Source organism: Chinchilla lanigera, unplaced genomic scaffold (genome assembly GCF_000276665.1).
Source record: "Chinchilla lanigera isolate Chin_1 unplaced genomic scaffold, ChiLan1.0 scaffold00100, whole genome shotgun sequence".
In the NCBI taxonomy this organism is placed as follows: domain Eukaryota; kingdom Metazoa; phylum Chordata; class Mammalia; order Rodentia; family Chinchillidae; genus Chinchilla; species Chinchilla lanigera.
In genome coordinates, this window is record NW_004955501.1 from 472,306 (window position 1) to 497,940 (window position 25,635).

The 25,635-nt window shown below is 41.1% G+C and overlaps 1 protein-coding gene across 10 annotated transcripts in view; it reads left to right on the top strand.

Moving 5' to 3' along the window:
* Positions 1 to 6,614: 6,614 nt before the first annotated feature.
* The window catches only part of Cep70 (centrosomal protein 70kDa), a 54,185-nt gene continuing 35,164 nt past the window's right edge, over positions 6,615 to 25,635 (top strand). For 2 of the 10 annotated variants that reach the window (XM_013505739.1, XM_013505740.1), the window contains exons 1-6: positions 6,616 to 6,807; positions 18,845 to 18,970; positions 20,605 to 20,695; positions 20,850 to 20,973; positions 21,378 to 21,558; positions 23,457 to 23,626. In XM_013505739.1, the coding sequence (XP_013361193.1) occupies positions 18,902 to 18,970; positions 20,605 to 20,695; positions 20,850 to 20,973; positions 21,378 to 21,558; positions 23,457 to 23,626 (635 nt within the window). In that variant the 5' untranslated portion in view covers positions 6,616 to 6,807; positions 18,845 to 18,901. The other 8 variants (XM_005406728.2, XM_013505743.1, XM_013505744.1 and 5 more) reach the window with 8 other exon arrangements.

Sequence of the window (25,635 nt, forward strand, 5' to 3'; positions counted from 1 at the left end):
CAACGACCCTCCTGCCTCAGCCTCCCAAGCGTTGAGATTACAGGTGTGCGCCACCATGCCGGGCTATGCCTAGGTCTTTGATCCATTTTAAATTGACTTTTGTTCAACCTAAGAGGTAGGGATCTAGTTTCAATCTTCTGTAAGTGGATATCCAGCACCATTTGTTAAAGAAATTGTCCTTTCTCCAATGCAGTGTCTATTTTTGGTTCTTTGTTAAGAACCAGGTGGCTGTAGTTGTGTGGGTTTATTCCTGTGTCCTCTATTCTATTCCCTTGGTCTTTGTGTCTGTTGTTTTGTGCCAGCACCACGCTGTTTTTGTTAGGATGGCTCTTTCATATAATTTGGAATTGGGTATTGTGATGCCTCCAGGATTTCTCTTTTTACATGTGATTGCTTTGGCTATTCTGAGTCTTTTGTGTCTCTGTGAATTTTAGGGTTGACTTTTCTGGTTCTGTGATGAATGTCATTCGTATTTTGGTGAGGGTTGAATTGAATCTGTGGATGAGTTTTGGTAAGATGGCCATTTTAGCAATTATCTCTGCCAAGCCGTGAACACGGAGGACTTTCCATCCTCTCATGTCTTCATTTCTTCAGTGTTCATCTGAGGCGATCAGTGAGTGGCCCCTGGAGTAGCACCAGAACAGGGATATTTGAAGGGATTCTGAAGGGCATCTGGGGGCGCAGCAGTTTGGGGTCAGCTGTGGTCTGACGACTATTATCTTTCCTTCCAGAATTCCTATGTTGAAGCCTGACCTCTAACACAAGTATTAAGAGATGGGGCCTTTTGGAGGTGATTAGGTCACATGGGGCCTGCCCTCATGAGTGAGAACAGTGCCCTTATTAAAAAAGATTTGAGGGGGGCAGGGGATTTAGCTCAGTGGCACAGCACCTGCTTGGCAAGCGCAAGGTCGTGAGTTCGATTCCCAGAACTGGAAAAAAAACAAAAACAAAAACCCCAAAACCCTGAAAAAGGTTTGAGGGAGCCTATCTGCCCCTTCCACCGTGTGAGTGTGCTATGACCAGGCCCACTTTGCCTGCTGTCGCGTGCCACTCACTAAGACAAGGAGTTTTGCGAAAGAGGAAGAGTTTATTCACAAGGCCACCACTGTGAATACTGGAGAGCAAGTTTCAAGTCTGCCTCCCTGACAGTGGGGTTTGGGGATCTTTATGGCATGAGGCACATGGAGAGCTGACTAGAGGTTAGGATGTAATTGCTGGCTTGTGCATGTGTGGTGAAACTTCAGCAGTTAGCATCATGACCCGTATGTCAGAGGTGTGACAGACGCCAAAGAGGTAATTTTGAAAGCAGACTAGGAGCAGGCGAAGAGGGTTAGGTGTAGAGAAGCAAATAACGAACAACAGGTAAAGCAGATTAAGTCTAGAGAATTCATTCAGGTTGTGCTTGGTTTCACAAGGGTGCAGCATGAGGCACCATCTCTGAAACAGAAAAACAAGCCCTCCCTGGACCCTGAGTCTGCTCCTACCTTGACCTGGGCCTTCCCTGGCAGAAATGTAAGCAATAAACTTCCATTGTTTACCTGAGTCTAATGTGTTTGTTTTAGCAGCCTGACAGACCGAAGTAGGGTATGGGGACATCAAGACCCTATTGTATAATTTCTGCAGCTTGCTGATAATGGAAAGAAAGATTGTTCCACCTTTGGGCTTGGTAGGGTGGAGGCAGTTTTCTAGGTGCTGAGTAAGTGTAGTCTACAGAAGAAGACAGTTGAAAGACAACAGGGAACAACCTACGAATTAAGCGAACTGGTCTTCAAAGTTGTACCACACGTTCCTAAATTCTGTTACAGGGACTTTGCTTAGCCAGCACTGATTTGTTTGCTCCCCTGCACTGAAAACTCCCTGAAGACAAAGACTTAACGTGTTTTCTTAGTTATTTGCTTTTTTGGTAGAACAGAAAGCTTGCAATAAATTATTGTTGAAAGTGAAGGTGGGGACGGAGGTGTTTAAAAAAGCCAAGAGTTGGAGTAAGGCCTGTGAGATCTGAGAAGTTTATGTTAACAAAGGCTGTTATTATGTGGACTGCTCTCACAGGCCGTGACGGTTTATATCTGGCTGCCCCTCTAACCTCGCACTCGTAGGTGGATTGAATCAAGGGGGTGCTATAGCAAACTGGGATATTAGGAACTGGGGCCTAGGAAGGTGGGTCACGGGGCTGTGACCTGGAAAAGTGTGTCTCCCTGATTTCCTGCCACTCTGCTTCCCGGCAGCCAGGACATGAGCGTCTTTTCCTCTGCCATAATGTCCTGCCCTGGAGCCAGCCGACTGTGGACCAAGAACACGAGCCAAAACAAACCTCTGAGTTGTAGGTGTTAGGCATTATGTCCCAGTGATAAGAAAGTGCCTAAGAGGCTTCAGGGGTCCCAGAGCACAGTGTGTGTACTCCTGTGGACACCCGTGTCTGCACCCAGATGAGGGAAGGTGGTCCATGACTCCTCAGCCGGCTCCTTCTGTGCGGCTGTTCCTCCTCTGGGGATAGCTTCTGGGATAACTGGAATTGAGGAACATACTAGTTTGGGCTGAATTTTCTATCTATCTGTTCCACAGGCCCTGGACATCTGAGGTAGGAAAAGTCACATGTTACTTGACAGAACTGTGTAGAAAGAAATCATGTCTGATCAAAACACTGTGAAAAGTCCTGAACTTAAGTATGAAACATGCCCCTTCAGGTCAAACTTCTGACTTTAACCTTTGTCCTGAATTGTTTCTATTTTTTTTCCCAGGAAGAATTTAGACGTTGTTCAACTTCATAAATTACCTCTCACGAATTCGTCCGTAGACACCACTGATTTTTTTTTTTTACTTTTTTTGAGGGGAGGGGTTCTTTTTCCGGTACCAGGAATGGAACTCACGACCTTGCGTTTGCCAGGCAGATGCTGTGCCGCTGAGCTAAATCCCCAGCTTCTACCAGTAATTTATTTTAAGAGAGCAGCTAAATACACTTCCATCATAATAATCTATTTTTACTGGATCTCCACTAGAGAAAGGAATTATTAATGGCTGACCAATATTTTTAAACTTATTTTTTGAGTAGCAAGAATGGAGACAAAAATAAAATGAATAAATTACAGACACTGGATACTTAGAGATTTAAAGTTTCCCATATGCCTTTCCAGTATTGGTCTAGCATAACTATTAAGACTATTGGTGGGGGGCTGGGGATTAGCTCAGCGGCACAGCGCCTGCCTGGCAAGCACAAGGTCTTGAGTTCGATCCCCGGTACCGGAAATCCCCACACACACAAAAAAAGACTATTGGCTATGTGGTCCTTTAGAAGCCAATTCCAATTATCTACCCCTTTCCCTAAAGCCATCTGTGCATTTCCCAGGCAGTTACTGAGCAAAAGGCAGGGGGTATCCATGTGGCTGACCTAAATTGCTCAAAAAAAAAAAAAAATAGGAAGGATTTTTTTCCGTGTAAAACAAAGGATGTCATTCTGGTTGCTCCTTGTAGAAAGCTGAAAAAGTCACTCTAGCATAAATTTGAAGCTTATCATGTTTATTGTAGAGCAGAGAGACTAACAGCAACTGGGTCCTTAGTAACTTGTTGAACCATTGAATTAAGCAGTCCCAAAGTCTACCTGCCTCTGGGCTTTCTTTTATTATGAAGTCAATGATTTCTTTATTAAGACAGTTTTATTAGGTTTTCTTTTACTTGATTCTGACATAATCCTAACCCACAGATGTTTGTCCCCCTGGCCTTAATGGTAGCCACCCTCAGAAGAGTAGACAAGTCACCTTATTGTCCTGGAAAAGGGAAGCAGAGATTGTGCTTAGTAAAAAAATCACAGTTTTCCAGTGTTACCGCTTGTATCTAGACGTCCCCCCAAAGCCTCATGTGGTCATAGCTGGGGCTTTTAAGAGGTGGCTGGATCTAGGGTACGTGATGCTGGGATTAAGTGTGTGATTACTAAATTAGTCCACCGATTAGTTTGACATAGTTTTGGATGTAGATAATGGGAAGGCCCACTTGGTGTGGGTAGCACCACTCCAAGGACAGGTAGCCTAAATGGTTATAAGGTGATGGAAAGAAGGCAGGCCAGCTGCTAGTTCTTTGCTACTTTACTGCTTTGCTGCCTTCTGCCCACCATGAACTGATTTTCCTCTCTGATCCCCCTCTGCCATGCCACCCTGCCTTGGAGCCAGCCAACTATGAACTGAAACCTCTGCACACTGTGAGCTACAATAAACCTTTCCTCCTTAACTTTGGGTGTTGGGTATTTTGTCTCAGCAGCAAGTGAGACAAGTAAGATGGCCAGGTATTAGGCTAGATGTGGTGGCACATGCCTGGAATTCCAGTACTCAGGAGGCTGAGACAGAAGGATTGCTGTGAGTTTGCGACCAACCTGCACTACAAAGTGAGACCTTGTTTCAAAAAACAAACGAAAAACAGTTTGTCAGCTACTGTTAATACTGTATTCATTCCAGAATGTATGTTTATACATTGTATGTTTAAACATTCCAGAAACATAAGGGCATCATTAATACTGTGAATACTCAGCTATGGAAAGGGAAGAGATGAGAATGGGGTGGGGCACACACTGAGATTGAACTCACAGTGGCCCATCTGCCTGGAAGAAGCCTGAGTATGGGCTTGAAAGTACAAAGACCTCAGAGCTGTGTCCTGGTCAGAGACAGTGAGCCCATGCCCTCTGTGGTAGATCCCTGTTGGGCAGCACCAGTCCTGCATCATTTGACCAACTGGAAAAGACGCATCAATAGCGACACCACGTGACTATGAGGTGCAATGACGGAGGTGGATCCCTGAACCGTCAGGCCTTCCCTCCAGGTGTGGAAGGTGGATTTTCCCTTTAAATATTTTTGATCAACTAACTCCTTAGACATTTTTGGAAATGGTGGACAGGACCCTAGTTTTAGATTGTGAACTTATTAAACAAATATAAGGTTGAGCTCATTTTCTTGCTGGCAGCTAAGTTAGATAGAAATTAATATATAGTCAGAGAGGGATTGGGGCCTCAAGAAAGTCAGCACAAAAACATAAGGGCATCAGAATTGTGGCTGGAAGCAAATCTGAAGAGTCAGGCCTCAGGATGGATAAGCAATAGCCAGGCCTGCAAGGCAAACAACAATTTGAGATTATGCATAATTAGCACCACCTGGCCCAACAGGCCCTGATAGGTATCAGGTGCATAGGTAGGAGACCAGAACATCCAGATCCATACTCCCCACTTCCCAAAAATACAGGTTTTTTCCATGTGCCTGTGCTATGTGACTCGTTTCCTTTTTGGATCAATATTAGCTAAGCAGCTATACAGCACCTGTGATTCTACATTGTGACTTTGCTGCGTAAACTAACCCTGACAAAAGACCTGCTCAGTGGCCACCCTATTCGAGACCCCTCCTGGAAATCCAGGAGCTATTCTTCTTCCCCTAGTTTCCAGTGAAACTCTTCTTTCTTTTGGTTTCTAACTTCATTCCTCCATGTTATGAAAACACAAACTTAGTAGTACATTTGACATCTAACAGGTTAGGAGTTACATTTTTCTTGTATCAGTTTTTTTGTGTGAAAAAAAGTGATCATATCTGTACAATGTGGAACCTACTTGTATACTGTTTTTTAAACACATATATTAGGGTGAAAAAGGAAGCTTGAAAACATTAAAGCAAAAATATTTCCATTGTGTACATACTGGAAAGTCTGTTAGTGATTTCCTGTCACCTCCTGGATAAAGTCCCAGAACCATACTTTGCTTCTGTAATGATAGAACACACTCAGATCCCCCAGGAAGCCTTTAGTAAATTCAGTTCTAATGTAAACGCTTTGGCAGCTAGGTTTGTGGTTTTTAGGAGGACAGACACGCACCGCACCACAGCGGCCGTCAGGTGTTCTCTACCTTTCCTCCTTGTTTTGCCAGGGAACTCTTTTCAGAAATCCTTAAGGAGTCCTCTACATTTGCCTTTCACCTCGGCTGCATACTGAAGTCATCCGAGGAGCCTTACACATTCTCGCACCTGGGTCCTAGCTCAGGGATTTTGATTTAATGGGCCTAAGCATCGAGTTTTCAGAGCTTCCCAGGTGATTCAAATGTGCAGCCAGGATTGAGCCACAGCAGCCTAGGAGGCTCCAGCGACAGCCTTACGTACAGCAATCCTTTCCCTTCTCTGATCAGGCTTATCAGCCGACCTTGAATGCGTGCCCATCTCCTTAACTTCTACGCAGCAGTCAAGCATCTCTGCACTGTTGCAGGCTAATGCGGGTCCTTGCACTTCGTAAACATCTGAAAAATGCTGAACGAGGGTGAAAGGTTATCAACAGTTCCTGGGGGTCGTCCGGTGCCGGCCGCTACAGTGATCAGCCCGGGCTGGAACACGTAGAACACGCTGACCGGCCCCCAGAAAGAGTTCACAATTATGGTGGGGAGCGAGCACGCCGAAGGTGGGTATCGAGAGGCCAGTTTGGCGTGACCAGGGAGTCCAGGCTTCCCTTCCACCTGTAGCTGCAAAAACCTGTTTCCGACAACTTCCGCGTAAACAAGGCTCCCGGCGCGCGCCCAAGGGCCCACCCGGCGGGAGCGTGATGGGCGTGCCAGCGGCGGCACGGCGGACGAAGTCTGCGTCAGTGATGGCCCCGCCCCCAGCGGCGGAGCCAACCGGAGGACACGGGCTGCCCCAGCCTTCCCCGGCCGCCGGAGAGAGTCGCTCGGAGCCTCTGCGGCAAAGGGGGCGTGCCCTCGACGCGCGCGGGTTCGATTGGCTGGCCTCGCCCGCGGCAACGGTCGCGGAGGCGGGGATCGAACCTAGGGCCGAGCGGGCTGGGCCAGCTGCTGGGAAGGTGAGCGGTGCTTGAGGTCGCTGCAGGTGTCGTCGGCGTCCCCTTTCCAGGAGACCCCTAGACTTGGCCTCAGCCGGGGCCGCGCTCATTGAGAGCGCTGGTGTCGCGGCTCGGCGCTTGGGCGAACCCGCGTCCCGCCGGCTCCGCGGCCGTGGTGCCCTTGGCTTCGCGAGGCCTCGGCGCCTCGGGGTCTGGTCGGGACGTGAACGCGGTGAGGGTCGTCGGACGCGCGGGTGAGGATGGACCCAGCCAGTGCTGCGGCCGAGACCCGCCGTCCCGGCACAGGGGCTGGGTGTCCTTACGCTGCGCTGCTAGGCCCACTCCGGGCAGTCTGTCTCCTGTGTGGCGCCTGCTTTGATTTGTTTTGTTTTGTTTTGTTGTCTTTTTGAGACAGGGTCTCGCTGTGCAGTTCAGGCTGGGCTTTGTAGCCCAGGCTGGTCTCGAACTCGCAGCGATCCTCCTGCCTCAGCCTGCCGAGTGCTAGGATTACAGGCGTGCACCACCACGCCTGGCTACTTTGATTCTTTAATGTGAGAAAGGTCAGCGATTTAAGAGACACCTCACAGAAACCAAACAGAAGGGTCCTGATTGCCTGCGTATTTGGTTTATGTGGGTACTGGGGATTGAACCTGCGCCTTCGCACCGAGCTGCATTTCCCGCGGTCTCCTGCTTACCCCTTTTTCTTGGGGAAACAGAGTCTCACAGAGTTGCTCAGTTGCCCAGGCTGGGCTGGAACCTGCAGTCCTCCTACCTCAGCCTCCCAGAATGCTGTGACTACAGGTGTGCAGCCATTTTATTTCATTATTTATTTATTTATTTTTCTGGTACCTGGAATTGAACTCGACCTGGCGCTTGCCAGGCAGGCGCTGTGCCCTACATCCCTGGCCCTAGCCATTTTATTTTTAATCTCCCTCCCTCTCTCCCTCCCTCCTCCCCTTTCCCTCCTTCCTTCCTCTCCCTCCCTCCTTCTCTCCTTCCCCTTCCCTCTCTCTGCTCTCTTCTTCTCTCTCTCCCTCCCCCCCTTCTTCCCTCCTCTCTCCCTCCCCTCTCCTTCCCTTTCTCTCTCTCTCCCTCCCCTCCCCCCCTCTCTCTATATACAGACTTCAGGTCTGACTAGATCTCCTGAAATGGCAGAGGTAGCCGGCTGGCTTGGAGTTTCACTGGCAGTTTTTGCTTCACAGCAGCGGAGCCCTACTCTGGCCCTTTAGGTAACTTATCCTGAGACGAATGATGGTTGAGATGACAGCTATTCCTAACTCCCTTTTCTTATTGTAGATACATTTCTTTTTCAGGAATCCTAAAAAAGCAAATTTGAATATTTTGAAGCAATTCTTGTATGAACAGAAGACAGAGACATGAAAAGCGTTAACTAATTTAGTGCAGTAATTTGAAAGATATACTTTGAGATCCTTGCTAATTTTGGTGTGACTCATTCGAAAAAGAACAGATGCCTGTCATGGTTTATTTCCCGGTTTCTTCTCCAAAAATGGTGAAAGTAGTGTATGTGCGTGTTACAGTGGCTTCAGACCTTTACCAAGTGATTTAAAGAAAGGCTGTTGGGAAACATAGTGCTAGAATTTTTTTTTCTTTTTGTACTTGGCTTTATGTCCCATATACCAGTGATAGTGAACCTGACACGTGTGCCACAGTGGGCTGTTTGTATCGTTGAAAGTTCTAAAAGGGTTACCATCACTGCCATATACAAACTAACTGTTACCTTTCCATCCCCTACACCTGTAGTCTTTGTTTTGTTTTAGTTTTTGAGACAGGGTGTCACTATGTAGTCCAAGCTGGCCTTCAATTCATGTCAGTCCTCCTGCCTCAGCCTCCTGAGTTCGGGGATTACAGGCATGAGCCACCACTCCCAGCATCCTGTAGCCTTACTGTGTGTCTGTTAATGACACTAGAGCTACACCATCTGCCTTGGCTTAGGGAAGCATGTGATCGCTTCCTGTGATTATTAAAGTTGTAAACCTGTATCCTATAACAGCCTGAAGTGGGGAGAAAGCTGCTGTAAATTACTGACATTTACTTCACAGAGCAGACCTCAAAGGGGGAGGAGGGCTTGATCACAGGGTAAGTTAGTGGTTTCCTTCCTGCCTTAGTTACTTTTCTTGTTGCTGAGACAAAATACTTGACACCCAAAGTTACAGGAGGAAGGTTCATTTAGCTCACAGTTAGTGGAGGTTTCAGTCCATAATTGGCTGGCTCCAAGGCAGAGTGGCGCATGGCAGAGGGCAACAGCTCATGATGGTGGAGGACAGCAAAAGCAAGCAAGCAAGGAGGCTAGGCACACCTCTTTCTATCCCTTACATTGTATCCAGTCTACTGGGATTAGGATGGCACCAATCCAGTCAGTGGACCATTCCAGCAGTCGCTTACCCTGAATCCCAGCACTGCACTACGAATCAGTCACACACTCTAGCTTCAGCCACCTCCAAAAAAAGCCCTACAGCCGCATGAGGCTCGTGGGGTACGTCTAAACACAAACCATTGCTCTGCCTGTGATTTGTGGTCCGTCACATTTTGTATCTGTGTTTCATTGTAGTGCTGTTGTGAGTGAGGCTATTCTCCCTTTGAAGCCAGTGATCTGAAATGATGATTGACATGGATTCCCAGAAAATGTTTCAACAAAACAGAGAGAGGAAAGCTAAAAAGGGGAAAGAAGGGAAGATAGGAGGCGTATGATATGGCAGGGAACTGTGCAGGCCATTAACAGTTACTATAGTTGTTTGGGTTCTGGTTTAGTGGATACCAGAACCACAGATACCTGCTCTGAGACTTAACACAAGGCCATTCTTACTAACAGGGTGACTCTTTCAAAATTCTGGTCTGTATCTTTTTGAAACCTAGATGAAGATCCAGTTTCGAACATGAGACTCAGTGGGCGATCATTTCATTGAGATAACTTGAATGACCAGGTGTAAAGTGCAAGAGGAATGTGCAATGACTGAGGTATGTCTCACGGGACAGATGACTAGATGTTGGAAGGGCATGGAAAAAATTTATTATTTACTGAATATTATGCTAGATATATTACATGTATTTTCGTGTCTTCCCGATAATCCTGTCAGGTAAATCCGTATTTAACTCAGTAAGAGAACTGAAGCTTAGAGGGACTAAATAACTGCTTTAGACGGTACAGGTGATCACCAACAACACAGCTGATTACCATCTCTAACCACGAAGTTTGTTTTGTGTGCCAACACTGTCCTGTGTTCTTTCTGTGTGAACTCTTGATCTTCATAGCACTGTTAGCTAAGTACTTTTATTACCCTCATTTTTTATGAGGAAATTAAATTGTTAGATTAGTGCGTTCTTGGCTTGTGTGTATGTATACAGAGCTATACCATCTTTTGATTAGTGTTTTATTTAGGCAAAAATTTTTTATTGTAAAATTTTTATTATGAAATAAAACTCTCATATACAAAGTGTATAACTTAATGAATTATTATAAGATGGTACTACATAGTATGCTAGAGCTCCTCCGCTGCCCTTTTCTAAAAACAGCTCCCACGCTCCTGCTAGTTGCCACTCTCCTGATGACTTGTTACTTTTTCATGTCTAGAACAAAAAACCTGAAACCCACAACTTAAAGGAGAAGAGATTTATTCTAGTTCACAGTTTCCAAAGTTTTGGTCCATGTTCTGTTAACTCCAGGAAGGCAGAAATCACGTGGTGGAATGGGCTGGTCAGAGGAAAGCTGCTTACCCTGGGGCCCACGAAACAAGAGAACAGGGAGGAACCCAGGAGGGAGCTGTGTCCTTCTAGGTCAGGCCCCTAGTAACCTGCCTCTTTTGACCAGACCTCAGCTTCTAACAGCGAGTTAGGTATAGTATTCCCATAATGCAGTCTCTACAAGCTCTAACTCTGAACACATGAGGCTTCTGGGGTACATTTTTAATCTAAACCATAATACCTGATTTTTATAGTAATTACTTCCCTGCGTTTTCAATGCATAGTTTTGTGACTATAGTCTTGACCATTAAAAAAATGTTAAGTGAATCTGTTGGTTTTTCTTTGCGTCATTCCTTTCTTGTAATTTATCCGGTTAGATTCTGGGTCAGCTGATCTGTGCATTTCCTATAATCTGAATTCTGCTGATTGCAAAGTTGTGTTCCATTCAGTACTTTCTTTGCCCTCAGTAATACCTGCACATTGTTAGCTAGATCCAAGACTGAATCCCTGTGGGAATTTTTGAGTACTGTTTGGCAGGACTATAAGAGGCACATAATGTTTTATTGTCTTTGTCCCTTTGCCCTCAGCAACTACTGATATTTGATGACTGTTCTATTTACTGAGGGTTGAAAAATAGTGGTATTTATATCTTTCTCTTTTGTTAGTTGGAATTCTAGTCCCTTCATCTATCATTTGGATATGCAGAAGACAGTTTACATAGGAAAGGCAGGATAATGATTCTCTCCATTTATTTACCAGTTTTCATAATAAGGAATTGGTTCCCTGTTTTCTAAAGGTAATTATGGCTTGTGTTTAGAGCTTCCCCCAAACCCTCGTGCAGCCATAGGCAGGACTTTTTCAGAGGTGGGTGGATCTAGAGTGTGTGCCTGATACATGGTGCAGTGCTAGGATTAAGAGTGCTAAGGTTAAGGGTGTGCGTGCTACCTGCCCTAAGGGAAGTAGCCTGGATACGGTATAAGGAACAGAGAGAGACTTGTTGCTGGTTTCTTGTAGTTTGTCTCTTGCTTGCTTTGTTATCTTCTGCTGCCAGGAACTTTTCTTCTGTGTGAGGCCTTTCTGCATGCCACCCTACCTTAGAGCCACCAAACTAAACTGAAACCTCTACAAACTGCAAGCTAAATAAACCTTTCCTCCTTTAACTTTCGGTGTTGGGTATTTTGTGTCAGTGAGAAAAGTAATTTAAGCAAATACGGCGTTACAGGTTGGGTTTCAGTTCATTGCAGTTGTAGCTCACATTGTCTCTTCCTTGGCTAGTGGAGACCTACTCAGTAAGCCTTTCTGATAGAACCCTAGTAGTTTTTGATAACAACCTTGTTACCTGATCAGTTTCTGTCCCAGATCTAAAACCAGTTAATCTTTTTTGTTTTGCTTTGTTTTCTCTTTTTGAGATTGTTGTTGGCGGGGATGGTGGTGGTGTTTTTTGTTTTTTGTTTTTTTTTTTTCCTACCTAAGTGAAAAAAGGAATTTTTCTTTGCAGTACTGGGGATGGAACCCAGGGCCTTGTGCTCTGTCACTGGCTGCATCCCTAGCCAACTCTTCCTTTCTGAAGTTTTTAAAATTTCAAGATAGACTGTTGCTAAATTGCCCAAACTGGCCTCAAACTTAGTGATCCTCTTGCCACAGCCCCTTGAATGTGTGGTATAAATTTCAGTTCTGCCCCCTTCTATTTAATTCTACTTAGTATATTGGGAATATAGTGTGTAGTTTTGAGCAAGAATAAATTAATTACTGGTTTTAAAATTAATAATAAACTGGGGCTGGGGATTTAGCTCAGCGGCAAAAGTGCCTGCCTGGCAAGCACAACGTCGTGAGTTCGGTTCCTGGTACTGGAGAAAAACCAAAAAAAAAAAAAATTAATAATAAACATTAATTTTTTGTGGTGCTGTATGCCTATAATCCCAGCTCTCAAGCTGAGGCAGGAGGATGACTATGAGTTTGAGGCCACCCTCAATTACAGGGTGAAACCCTGTCCAAGAAAAAAAGAAACAAGTTTTGCTTGCAGTATAGAAGCAAAGCTGGCATATCTACCTTTAAAGTGTTAAAAAAGAAAGGCCACTTTTTTATTAATACATGTTTACATGTATTAATCATTAATAATACATAATGATTACATTTATTGTAGGGAGTTTGTACATGGCTATAACATCTTAATTTTGTTGTTACTGTTGTTTTTCAGACAGGTTCTCTCTCTATAGTACAGGATGGGATTGAATTTGTGGTGATCCTCCTGTCTCAGCCTCCCAAGTGCTGGGTTTACAGGTGTGCCCCACCACGGCCTGGCTAGGAATGCTTTTCTTAAAAAATATGTAGTGACCCTTTTTTTTGGCCTCTTCTGAGCAGTTTTAGCCTAAAAGGCAGTTTGTCTGAAAATAGTATAGCTATTCCTGCTTGTTTTTAGATTCCCATTGCATGAAATAATTTGTTTTCCAACCTTTGACTTTCAGTCTATGAATTTCTTTTGGGTGTAAATGTGTTTTTTGTATATAGTATATTGTTGGATTTTATTTCTTGGTTCATTCTGCTAATCTTTGTGTTTTTATTGGCCAATTGAGACCATCCAGATTGATGGTTATACCTGATAGGTATTGACTTATTCCTGTCATTGTATTATTTTTCTGCTGTTGATTCCCTTTCTTTCCTTTCTACTTCATTGCTCTCCCTACCTGTGCATTCATTCTATTGGGCATTTTGGCACTGATAATTTCATTGTCTCTTTTTGTAATATTCTTTGAAAAGGAGAGGGAAGACGCAGGAGAGGCAGTACTCAGAACTCAGAGCGGGTTGGGAAGGGAATGGGGGTATGTGTTGGCAAGAATTTTTTGGAGTCCTTCTTTGGTGGTCATGAATTTCTTTAGATGGTCTTTATCATAGAAATACTTTATGTATCTATCAATTTTGAAAGATAATTTAACAGGATATGTGTATCAGTTTGTGTTGGAACCCTAGGGAATATAAAAATAAGAGGGAGGGGAGAGAAGTGTGTTCATTAGTAAAGCACGAGCTTAGCATGCTTGAAGTTCAGTCTCCAGCACCAAGGGAAAAAGTGAAGGAACAAAAGAAGGGAGGGAAGGAAGGAAAATCCATTATTACAAATATGTCTGCAGGATCTGTACAGGACACTTTTTTTCTATTAGGAATCATACAATCCTAGAGTAGTTTCTTCCCTAAGAATCAAAACTGGAATACCATTTTACAATGGAAGTAATGATTTCTGTGGTAATGTTTATGCAGAGGTGATCTCTCCAGTTAGTGAAATTCAGAACTAGATACCAGGCCTCCTACCTCTTAGCTTGTAGAACAATATAGAATTGCTCTGTGTAATAACAAGAACTCTCTTTGGGCAGCTGTCGTCATACACATTGTGTTTCTTTTCATTATAGTTCATTGTCTCTAGAATTGTGTTGTCCATAGTGCACACATGTGTATGCATGTGTGTTTATATGCAAGTGTGTGTGATTTGTTAGTTCTGACCTACTGAATATACTGAAGGAATTTATTCTAGGAACTGAAGGACCAGGCCTAGCTCAACATCTGCACCATCTGATTTCCAGAACCCAGTCCCTTACATGAAACCTGGAAGCTAAAACAAAAGTTGCATCTGCTAGACTCCTTTGCAGCTAGGTTCCTGGATGAGAAGACCTAGCTAAGGTACTGTGTGCATCACCCAGGACTGTTCCTTCTTATAGTGAGGTTTAACTAATTGTGTGATCTAGCAGTTAGAAGGTGGTGTGAAGCAAAGGTCACATGGCTGGCAGATTCTGTTTATTTCTTTCAGGAGCTTCATTTTATTTAAAGCATAAAAAGTTGGTGAATATTCATTTAGTGAATAGTAGAATAAGGATAAAGAATGAACTTTCCTAAATCACAAATATATATGAAAAAAAATTTTTATTTCAGGAGAACTACCCTATAAGATTCCAGAGGACTAATAAAAAACCTGAGTTTTTATAAAACATGTGAATGCAAAGAAAATGTCACTAATAAAAATCATAAAGATACTGATGAGAGATGAGACAAAAGCTAACTATGGGTTGAGTTTGAAGAGAGGAGTTAGGATTTAGGAGACAATCCATCACAAAAATCTGAAAGAATTGTAAAGAGGAAAATGGGATAATAACTAGAGTGCCATGAGAATAAAAATTACTTTGAAAAAAACAAGGAAGTTTTCAAAGCAGAATGAAATTCTGCTGGTATCTGGGACTCAGTGGCTGGTATATTAAAGGAACATCTAGATAGATGACATTGATTATATACAAAAGTACTTTTAAAGGGTCACACATTTTCTTGAGTGTTTCTCACAGTGTTTGGCCTACAAGAGGTGTTCATCAAATGCCCCTTAGATTGGCTTTGCGGGAATTGGGAGTTTTTGGAGGTATTATATTGCTTTGTTTTCTGATGTTTCTATTTTTTGTTTGTTTATTTTCTGTGCTGAGACTTGTAGATTGATTATAGTGGGTAGCTTTGTTGCTAATATAGAGACCTGTTTAATGTGCATTTCAAAGGGGTCCTTGAGCATAGCTAACTATTAGCATTTTCCACTGTCCCAAGATCCAACCATCTCTTTTTATTTGGCAGGGGAGGTTATAGCTTATTTGGCCTAGTACCCAGTTTTTATGGAATGTATTATTTGTGACCCCCAGGCAATCCAGAGACTGGCATATAGAGAAAACCACTTGACAGCAACATCTGTGTCATCTTGGTTAAATTCGTAAAATCAACAACAGTGTTGTAAAAACCAAGCTAGATATTGTCAAACCCTAAAACTAAAAACTTATCACCTTCAACCATAGAAAAGAGATCTATAGTTACAGTATAAACAGTATGATACACCAGATACTAATCTACAGTAAATACCTACAGAACAACCTTACCTCCAGTAACAGTATAACAGTGTTCAACCATAGTAAGATATATTTAACTGTATAGGTTTATAAAGCTTAATGGTTAAACTTGTAAGAGTAGAGGTAGTGGGGATTGGGAGCCTGAAGGAGCAAAAGGAAATCAGTAGTATTAGATAAAAGTTACAAAAAACCAATAAGGAAAAGAATAAATAATAAAACATAGAGAGTAAATTAAAGGGAAAAAAATAAAGAAGATAAGGGAACAAATTGAAAGCAACAAAAGAGAGAAAAAAGAGGACCAAATTAAACAAATAAAGATTTATTTTTTTTTATCTTTTTGAAACAGAGTCTTGCTATGCAGTTCAGGCTGGCCTTGAACTTTCAGCAGTCCTCCTGTATCAGCCTCCTGAGTGCTGGGATTACAGTCATGTGCCACCATACCCAGTGTATTTTCCTTTTTCTTAGGAATTGCTAGATTATTGGTAAATGTATGTTAATTCTGTAGGGAACCACTTTTTCTCAGAGTTAGCTGGAAGGATTTGTCTTATCCAATGGTTGTCTTCACTTGTATATATAGATACACAAGTAAGTAAGAAGTGGATACAAAAAGAAGTGAAAAGATCTTTTTTTTTTTTTGAAAAGATCTTTAAAAAGTAATTCTTAGAACAAAAACGATACTCTTGACCACTTGGCAAGGATACTTACTAGTAATTTAAATCCTAAAAGTAGGCAGTAGCCAACACTTTGGAGGCTGAGACAGGAGGATCCTTTCCAGTTTGAGACCACCCTGGGCTACAAAGTGAGCTCAAGGCCAGCCTGAACTGCATAGTGAGACCCTGTCTCAAAAAGACAAAAACAAAACAAAACAAAACAGAAAATAAGTTCCAAAAACTCACCTTCTGTTTAAACCCCTCCTTTCATCTTCAACCTTAGTTTTTTGCATTGCTTAGTCTCCATTTTTCTGTTAAACTATCAGCTCTGTGTGTTAGCTTTTGGTCACTGTGACCAGATTACCTAAGAGAAACACCTTAAAGTTTTCTTTTGGCCCATAGTTTCAGAGATTTCAATCTATGGTCAGCTAGCATCTTTATTTCTGGGCCCTGAGGTGAGATAGGACATCCTGGAAGAAGAATGTAGAGGAGCAAAGTTCCTCAGTTTATGGCAGCCCAGAAGCAGAGAGAGAGAGAGAGAGAGAGAGAGAGGAAGATATCAGCAGAGCCACGGAGGAAAAGGCCAAGATAGTCCCCAGGTTAGGACACCATTCTCTGCTCCCTTAATTAGGCCCTATTTCCTTCTGTCATGTGATGGCTTGTGTCTGGATGACCCCCTAAAGCCTCATGTGGTCATAGGTGGGGCTTTTCAAAGAGGGCTGGATCTAGAGTGTGTGATGCTGGGATTAGTGTATGATGATAGGATCAAGGGTGTGATTGCTGAAGTAATCCCCTGATTGGTTTGGCATAGTTCTGGATGTGGACAATGGGAAGGCCCATGCTAGGTGTGAGGGCTACCCGCCCTAGGAGCATGTAGCCTGAGTAGAGTGTAAAGGACAGAAAGAGGACAGCTGTCATCCAGTCACTTGCTGTTATCTGCTGCTGCCTCCTACCTGCTCCGTGGTGCCCCTCTGCCATGCTGCCCTGCCTTGCAGCCAGCCATGTATGGACTGAGACCCCCATAAACTGTGAGCCAAAATAAACGTTTCTTCCTCTAACTTTGGGTGCTGGGTATTTTGTCTCAGTAACGAGAAAAGTAGCACACATCGGGGCTGGGGATTTAGCTCAGCAGCCCAGCGCCTATCTGGCAAGCGCAAGGTCGTGAGTTCAATTCCCGGTACCGGGGAAAAAAAAAATAAGAAAAGAAAAGTAGCACACATCACCTCCCAATGATGCCGTCTAATTATCTCATCACTGGATCAATCTGCTGATGAAATTAGAGCCATTGTAATCCAGTCATATCTCCAACCAAGCCTTTAGCGCATGAGTCTTCAGAAGACATTTCAAATTTAAACCATAACATTTTACTGTTATGTATTACCCAAATTTACTTGAAGCTGCCAGTCAGTCAATAACTTTCGTGGTCCTGGAGATCAAACCCAGGATACTACACACACTGTACCACTGAGCTATTTCTGCAGCCCCTAAGAAAAGTATTTTTAAGTTTTGGTTTTAAGCTATACGGATAGTCAATTCTGAGGTATCCAGTGAGAATATTTTGCACCTCTCTAGTTCTTTAATTTACTTCGTAAGAAAATATGCCAACATAAAATTACTAGGCATTGAGCTCTATAGCCATAGTTTTATGTTACACCCTTAATAATTACAGTATCAGGTTTTTTTAAAACTTTTTTATGTTCTCCTTGTGTCTTATTTTCTGTTTACCGTGGTTCTTTGATGATTCGTTAGATGTTGTATTTGAAACATTTCTGGGAGGATAGTTTGAGTCCTTTCTTCGGAGAGTATTTCATTTGCTTCTGCAGATGCTTAGAAGTACAATCTGGGATCATCTTGAGGTACTGGGATAATCCAGAAGAGGGGAAGCCAGTTTTCAGGTTCATGGGAGAACTGGTTTTCTCCTGATTCATCCTGATTTTGAGCACTTAGCCCCTCTAGGCCGTCTCTTTTAAGTTGGAGTGACTGAGCTCTGACACTCATTTGTTTTTGCACCTGTTCTTTGCAGTTGATGATGTCTTTAGGGGAAAAGTAGGTTCTTACCTTTTCAATGACAGTTCTTTAGCAGCTCTCCATGCCTGATCTGCATATTTTAAAATCCACAAGCATGGCAGTCTGGGAGCCCAAAGCAGCTTGTGCCAGCAGTTGTGGTATCATTGTCCTCATGTGTCTGGCCTCCTTGGCATGCATGCCTGGTTAGTTTATGTCTTCTCATGGTAATTGCCACTCCTTTCTTACTGTCTTCCTGTCCCCCTGAGACCAGTCTTTTTTAACAGTCCCTTCCTCTTACCATTCCAAGGCCGCCCTCAAGCTCTGAAATTCCACGATCCTAATGAATGTGTGATTTTGCTTTTTGAAAAGAATTATATCTATCAGAGAAACCAAGGAAATTCTTTGCTCTAGAATAGCAATGCAGATAAGAGTAAGTGATGGTAGAGTAGATGGACAAATTCGTTTGTGCCAGACAGAAGCCTTCGTTGTACTTAGAAATACAGACCACCTAACCAAGTGGTACTCCATTTATCATGGGAGTCCAGTGACTTGTTAGACTAGCTTGTAATTCTTTGTCAAATGCAGTTTTTTAAGAAAACGTTTGGATCATAACTTCCAAAAGATAGTTTATTAGTGTCACATCTTTTTCACATTATCTAGTTCAAACACAGTTTTCTTTATCATTCTATGTTTAAAACCGTATAAAGCCCCTCCAGAGGAAAACATTATAAGATAGCGGTTATTCAAATCTTACAGGAATGGCCTAATTTACCCTGCAAGAATAGTGGGTTACTTTAAATAAAATTTCCTTTAACTTCTATTGTACTTTTTAAAATTTAGGCAAGGCAAACTATTTTATGGCCAACGTCTACCTCTTTTGATTCTACAAGAGAAACTATGCCTCCAGCAGCCCCTAAAGCCCAGGAATCCAGTCAGCTATCATGCAGACTCATGGCTGAAAAACAGGTAAACTTGAAATATTTTAAGTCACTGTTTCTGAGTATTGTGCCAAAAAGTGTTAGGTCTACAAATGTGAAAAACCTGACATTATGAAAGATTCTTTGGTCAAATAATTTTGGGGATTCTGGGTTGAAGAGTATAAATGTCTTTATCACCCTAAGCATTACAATGTTGTGACTTTCGCAAAGGAGGAGTCAGTGTTTAGCATTTTCCTTTTTATTTAGTACTAGTATTAGTTTGGTGTTTGTAGCCCCTACTTTGAAAAATGACATCTCTTACTGTTTTCAGAAGTTATTCATTAAGATCTAAGAGATTACATTTAAGAATATTATTTGAAATGTATGACCTTATTTTGTAAGAGCATTTTATTTTTAGTGAGTTATATTAGACCTCCATTGAGGCGTTCATACAGAGTTTTCGGCTCCTTCTCAGGTGTCAGTGATAATTTTACATCTACCAAATAGTTAAGCCCTGTGATCTGAAGACCTAAAGCATGAAAGAGTGAAAAGTTGTGTGAGAGAAACATATTAAAAATAAGGGGGAAAATACCAGTAGTCAGAAAGAAACTTATTTCAAAGAACCATCAGAATCACCTCCTATTTTGAGATGATAGGCTCTTTAATATCTAGAGGCATTTAGATATGAAGAATATAGTACTTTTATTTGTATTTTGTCTGTTACCTTTTTTTTTTTTTTTTTTTTGTCTCTTTGAGACGGTCTGGCTATGTAGTTCAGGCTGGCCTTGAGCTTACTTTGTAGCCCAGACTGGTCTCGAACTTGCAGCGGTCCTCCTGCCTCAGCCTCCCAAGTGCTAGGATTACAAGCGTGTACCACCACGCCCTCTGTTGTTCAGACTTTTAATCTGTGTCTGTATGTGTGTGTGGTACTGAGGATAGAACCAAGGGATTCATGTGTGCTAAGCATGTACTTTACTACTGATTATATATTATCATTATGTCCTTTTCTTTTTCTTGTTTCTTACTTTTTTCCCCCATTGTAATGTTTTTATTGATTTAAGAGATTTAGGGTTCTCTTGTTCAGGATATAAATTTAGAATTAGAGATATAAGATTTGTTTGTCTTTTCAGGGTGATTCTATTAGAATCTATTACCAGATTGATAGGCTCCTTTTTGTGCTTAGACCTTGTCCATTATACAAACAACTGTGTAAATTATTAGCTCTGTGTAGTCTTAATTGTATATTGGTTCTGTATATTGACTCAATTATGTCTTAATCTTTTTTTTTTTGTCATCCTACTAATCATTAAAGTGCCACTTCTGAGTGATTTAGCTTTTCTATTTAATTGATATTATCTAATTTGCATCCATTTCTTCTGATGGGGCCTGGTCTAGTTCAGTTAAGTCCATTTGGTTTGTAGAAATTACAAGCTGTTTTTGTTACTGTTTTTTGTTTTAATTTGTCCAGTAGCACCTACATATGTGTATTCTGTATAATTTGTGTTAATTTGCAAACTTCTGGTCTGTTGCTTATTTTGTTAGAAATTGTATGTGTGTTTTAATCATGAGCATAAAGTTCACATTTAATAAAACCCTTTGGAGAAAGCATAGGAAATTATATGTAAGATTTTTCTTCACTTCATATCTTAAAGTTGATCCTTCCCTCTGTCCTTGTGACTATAGCAGGAGGAAGCAGAATGGGAAATCATAAATGTGCTGTTAATGAGACATGGCTTAAAACCTTTGTGCCTAGTTGAAAGAACAGATCTTAAAGGTAACCAAATCTTATGTTTGTTTTGCAAGGTAAAAAATTATTCTTTCTTTAAAAATTTTTTATCTTAAAATGTTTTTACCTTACCTTTTTCTTTTTTGGTACTTAGAATCCTTACCTTTATTTTTACTGTCTGTGTCATATTTTAAAAATGTAGATCTTATAATTTTTGATAAACAGTCATCACAAAGGATGAGGCAGAATTTGAAAATGTTGGTGGAAGAAACAGATCGTCAACAGAACGTGATACAAGAGCTCATAGAAACTAATCAACAGCTTAAGTAAGAAACTGAGTTGTTTATATCCTAAAAATAACTACTTTGAAAAGGACCCACAGTTTAATTTTTCATTTTGATTAAATTTTAACATTTTAAACTATTTTTGAAGTTACACAGATAACAGTTTCAGTAGATATGTTTTGGTAGTAGCGTAGCATAGGTAATATAATGGTATCATCTGTTTCTTCTGTTAGTTTCTGTTCTAGAAATGTTGACTGGAGGTGTAGCTCCGTGGTAGAACATGTACTTATTATGCTCAAGGGCCTGCGTCCAGTCCTTAGCACCCAAACAAAAATACAGCATTGAAGAATGCAGGGCAGTTTTAGAAAGTAAATTGCTCAAAGGCTATATTTGGTGATTTGGTTCCTTTTTAATACTAAGGGTTGGAATTATGTCTGTTACATTAGAAATGAGCTTCAGCTAGAAAAAAACCGAGCAGCACATCAGGAACAACGAGCTAATGACTTGGAACAGATTATGGAGAGTGTGAGATGCAAGATTGGTGAATTGGAAGATCAGTCTGTAAATAGGGTTTGCCAGCAACAGAATGAAATGAAAGATCTTCAGAAGGAGCATAGAACTTTACAGGTACTGAATTATGTTTTCCGAGATGATGATCTGTGTTACCAGCTCGTCATGGTCCCGGGTGACTTCCATGTTGCTTAATTCAGTGGTCTTTCCCCTACTTCAGCTGTCACTGTGCTTTTTTGAAACGCCTTGTGTCTGCCTTCCAGAGTACCCTCTTGATTCTTGTCTCTTGCTTCCCTTGCCATTTAGTTCTTTCGTTGCAGGCTCTTCTCATCTACCTCACGTCTTGGAGTTGAAATTCCCTGGTGCTTAGTCCTGTGACTTTTTCATTTTTCTGTATTCGCTACAGTAATTCATGACTCACATGATATAATAACCCAGACTTTTCTCCTAATCCCATACTCACAGACAGCTTATTCGAGAGAGTAAGCCCAGTCATAACCTAATTTTTGATCTCCTATATGGAAGAAGAGAACCTTAAATCAAGAGTTTAGATAAAGGAATTAGAGAAATGATAGTTACACTAGCACTTGACTTGAAAAAAAAAGATCCTCTTTGGGGTAAGGTGCCCTTGCATATTTCATGGTTTTGGAGAAAAAGTAAACTCAAAGAAATGAAATTCGCTTTCAGGGCCATCTTTCCCCAACAGTATTTGCAGATTCCTGAACATTGAGATCATCTGGTTTTTCCTTCATTCTGTTAATGTGTTGTATTTTTTTCCCCCTTTGTTGAATCATTCTAACATGCCAAGAGTAAGTCTCCTTTGTACCTGGTATATAGGCAATCCTTTTCACATGCTGTTATATTTGGTTTGCCAGTGTTTTATTGGGGATTTTTGCATCAATATTATAGTGGATATTGCTATATACTTCTGTTTTCTGATAATGCTGTTGGCCTTGGTATCAGGATACTGTTTGCATCATAGAATAAATTAGGGATCAGTTGATTTTTGTATGCTGATCTTATATCCTGCCACCGTACAAACTCAGTAGTTCTATGTTCATGACTAACTTATACAAGCAGGTGCTGGCACCCTCAAGGGTTGCTAAGTCTCAACAAACTTTATACAATGGACAGATGAACATGTGCTGCTGGGTGCGGTGGCACACACCTGTAGTCCCAGCACTCGGGAGGCTGGGGCAGGAGGAGGAGGCTGAGGCAGGAGGATTGTTGTGAGTTCAAGACTAGCCTGGGCTACAGAGTGAACTCAAGGCCAGCCTGAACTGCATAGTGAGACCCTGTCTCAAAAAAACAAAAAATAAAAAGACAAAAAACAAAAAACTGAGGGATAGAAACTATAGAATAAGGGGAAACCAGGCAAGGAATACATTGCTTAAAATAGGGGAGAAGAATGTGCAAGATTCCTTTGTATAAATCCTGGGGTGTATACTGATTATTTCTTGATGGTAGCTTCCTTGTTATGGATTTGACTGTGAGTTTGCAGTCTCCCACATTGCCTGAAAGCCCACGTTGACTACACGGTTGACAGTTCTACATTTTCACTGATTACTTTTGAACCTCAACTTTCATTCCTGATTCTCTTGAACATTATTCATATTGTTCCTTGCCTCATTATTGTTTCCATCTAAACCTAAACATAAAATTACCAGTTTTTTTTGTTTTGTTTTACTTTTTGAGTCTCATGATGTAGTGCAGGCTGGCCTTGAACTCATTTATGTAGCCCAGGCTAGCTTCAAACTCACAGTAGTCCTCCTGCCTCAGCCTCCCGAGTGCTGCGATTATAGGCATGTGCCACCATGCCTGACCTGAAATTACCAGTTTTATGGATATTCTTAAATTCCTTATTAAGAACTCTTAAATGAACTCAATTATAAGCTATAGTTTCTATAATTCTTGAATGCAGCAGCTCAATAGAAACTGTGAAGATATCTTACCTATTAGGACAGCATGTTCTAAGTGTACATATCATAATTATGTTTTTAAAATTTTTATTACAGTCAAAATGCCAGCATTATAAGAAAAAACAAATGGAACAGCAACATATTATTGCTGCTTTGCAAAAGGATGTCTGTCGATTAACAAAAGAGGAAGAAGAACGAATTATCACGCAAAACAGAGTGTTTGCCAGTCTCTGCAAAAGAGTTCCTCATACAGTCTTGGATCAACAGTAATATTTACCATATAACGTGATAATGCTAGAGTCACTTTTTAAAAAACTGATTATATCTTGGGAGTGGTTCTATCTCTTATCAACCAGAAGATTCTCCCTTCTGCTTTCTTATTTTTCTCATCCTGTACTATTCTTTTGTCCTAGAATTCTTTTGAAGAATGAAATTACACATTTATTTTAAAAAACAAGCATTTAAAATTAAGTAAATTCCCAATTTTTAATTTTTTCCCAATTAATTTTTGAGAGCTATTTTTAAAAATTAATTTTTAACTGGTACATAAAAACGTAGAAGTTGTACATTCATTGGCTTCTGGACACTTGGTTTTTAGTTCTTAGCTATTGGGAATAATGCTGCAGTGAGCATGGGCGTACAGATGTCTCTTGACAACTGATTTTATTTCCTTTGGATAGTGAGATTGCTGGGTCAAATAGTAGTTCTCTTTTTAATGTTTTGAAGAACCTTTATATTGCTTCCCATAATACTGTAAATCTACATTCTCATCAGCAATGTGCAAGATTCCCTTTTATCTCACCAGCACGTTACCTCTTAGTTTTATCGATAATAGCCATTCATTGGGGTGAAATGATATCTTATTGTGGTTTTCATTTGCATTTCCTGGTAATTAGTGATACTGACTTTTTTTCATAAACATTAGCCATTGTATATCATGTTTTGAGAAATGTCTAGTAAGGTCTGTTGCTCATTTTTTTTTCTATTCTATTGATATTTCAGAGTTCCTTGTCTATTCTGGCTATTATCCCTTTTCAGGTATACAGTTAGCAAATATTTTCTCCTATTCTGTAGGTTGTGTGCACTCTGTTGACCGTTTCTTTTCCTGTGTCCGATCTCTGAGGTTTGCAGTAATCCTACGTGTTTGTTTTTGCTTTTGTTTCCTATGTTTTTGGGGTCTTCAAAAAAATCTTTTGCCCATTCCAGTATCCCAAAGCAGTTGTGTATTCTTACAGCAGTTTTCTAGTTTCAACTTCTTAATCTCTTTGGAGTTTATTTTTGTAACTGGTGATAGGGGTCTAGTTTTATTCTTTTCCATGTGGATATCCAGTTTTTCCAACCCAGTTAACTGTCAGATGTTTCTCAAAAGAACGGATTCCTTTTAGTAAAGAATGGTATTTAGAAACCACTGTGTGGATGTTGAGTTGCATATTGATTATTATACTGTCAGTGACTTTTAAACTTTTCAGTAGAAGTAGGAATTATGTATTTCTTGGGAAAATTTTAGCCATATCACTATAGATTTTTTTTTCAAAATTATGTGAATATTATGGCATTTAATTTTTTTGTGGGGGGTCTTTTTGAGACAAGGTCTTGCTATGCAGTTCAGGCCAGCCTTGAGCTCACTTTGCAGCCCAAGCTGATCTTGAACTTAAGATAATCCTCCTGCCTCAGACTCCTGAGTACTGGGATTATAGGTGTGAGCCGGCTTACAGCATTTAAATTTAAACTCTGTTACTTTTACTTTGTAATTCTTAAAATTTTTAAATTTTTATTTTTTTATGTGCTAGGAATGGAAACCAGGGTCTCACATGCTGCACATACTCTTGACCACTGAGCTATAAGCTCAGCCCTGTAACTGTTCTTTTATGTGGAAAATCGTTATTCCTAAGAACAATATTATAACTACTAATTTTAATCTTACAGTTCTTATATAAAAGCTGGCACTTTGTGTTTTTCACTTAATGTATAACTGATTGAATTTTAACCAGTCTTAGGTGTTTACATAGTAGGACTGAGAATATACTGATTGGGTGTTTCTGTTGTACTAGAAAAATAAATTAGATCAGATATAAGTAAAAATTTAAAGCTGTAGGTGGTCTGGATTTTTATCTGAGAAATAGACATACATGTATACAATTTTTATTCTGTGCAGATAAAGAGAAAGCAGTTCATAATGATTCATAACAAAAAGCAAAAATGTGGTTTCTAGGTGCTGGGAGGCCCAGGGGACGGGCGGGGCGAGCAGGCCCTCGGAGCCGGCCAAGCAGGCTCC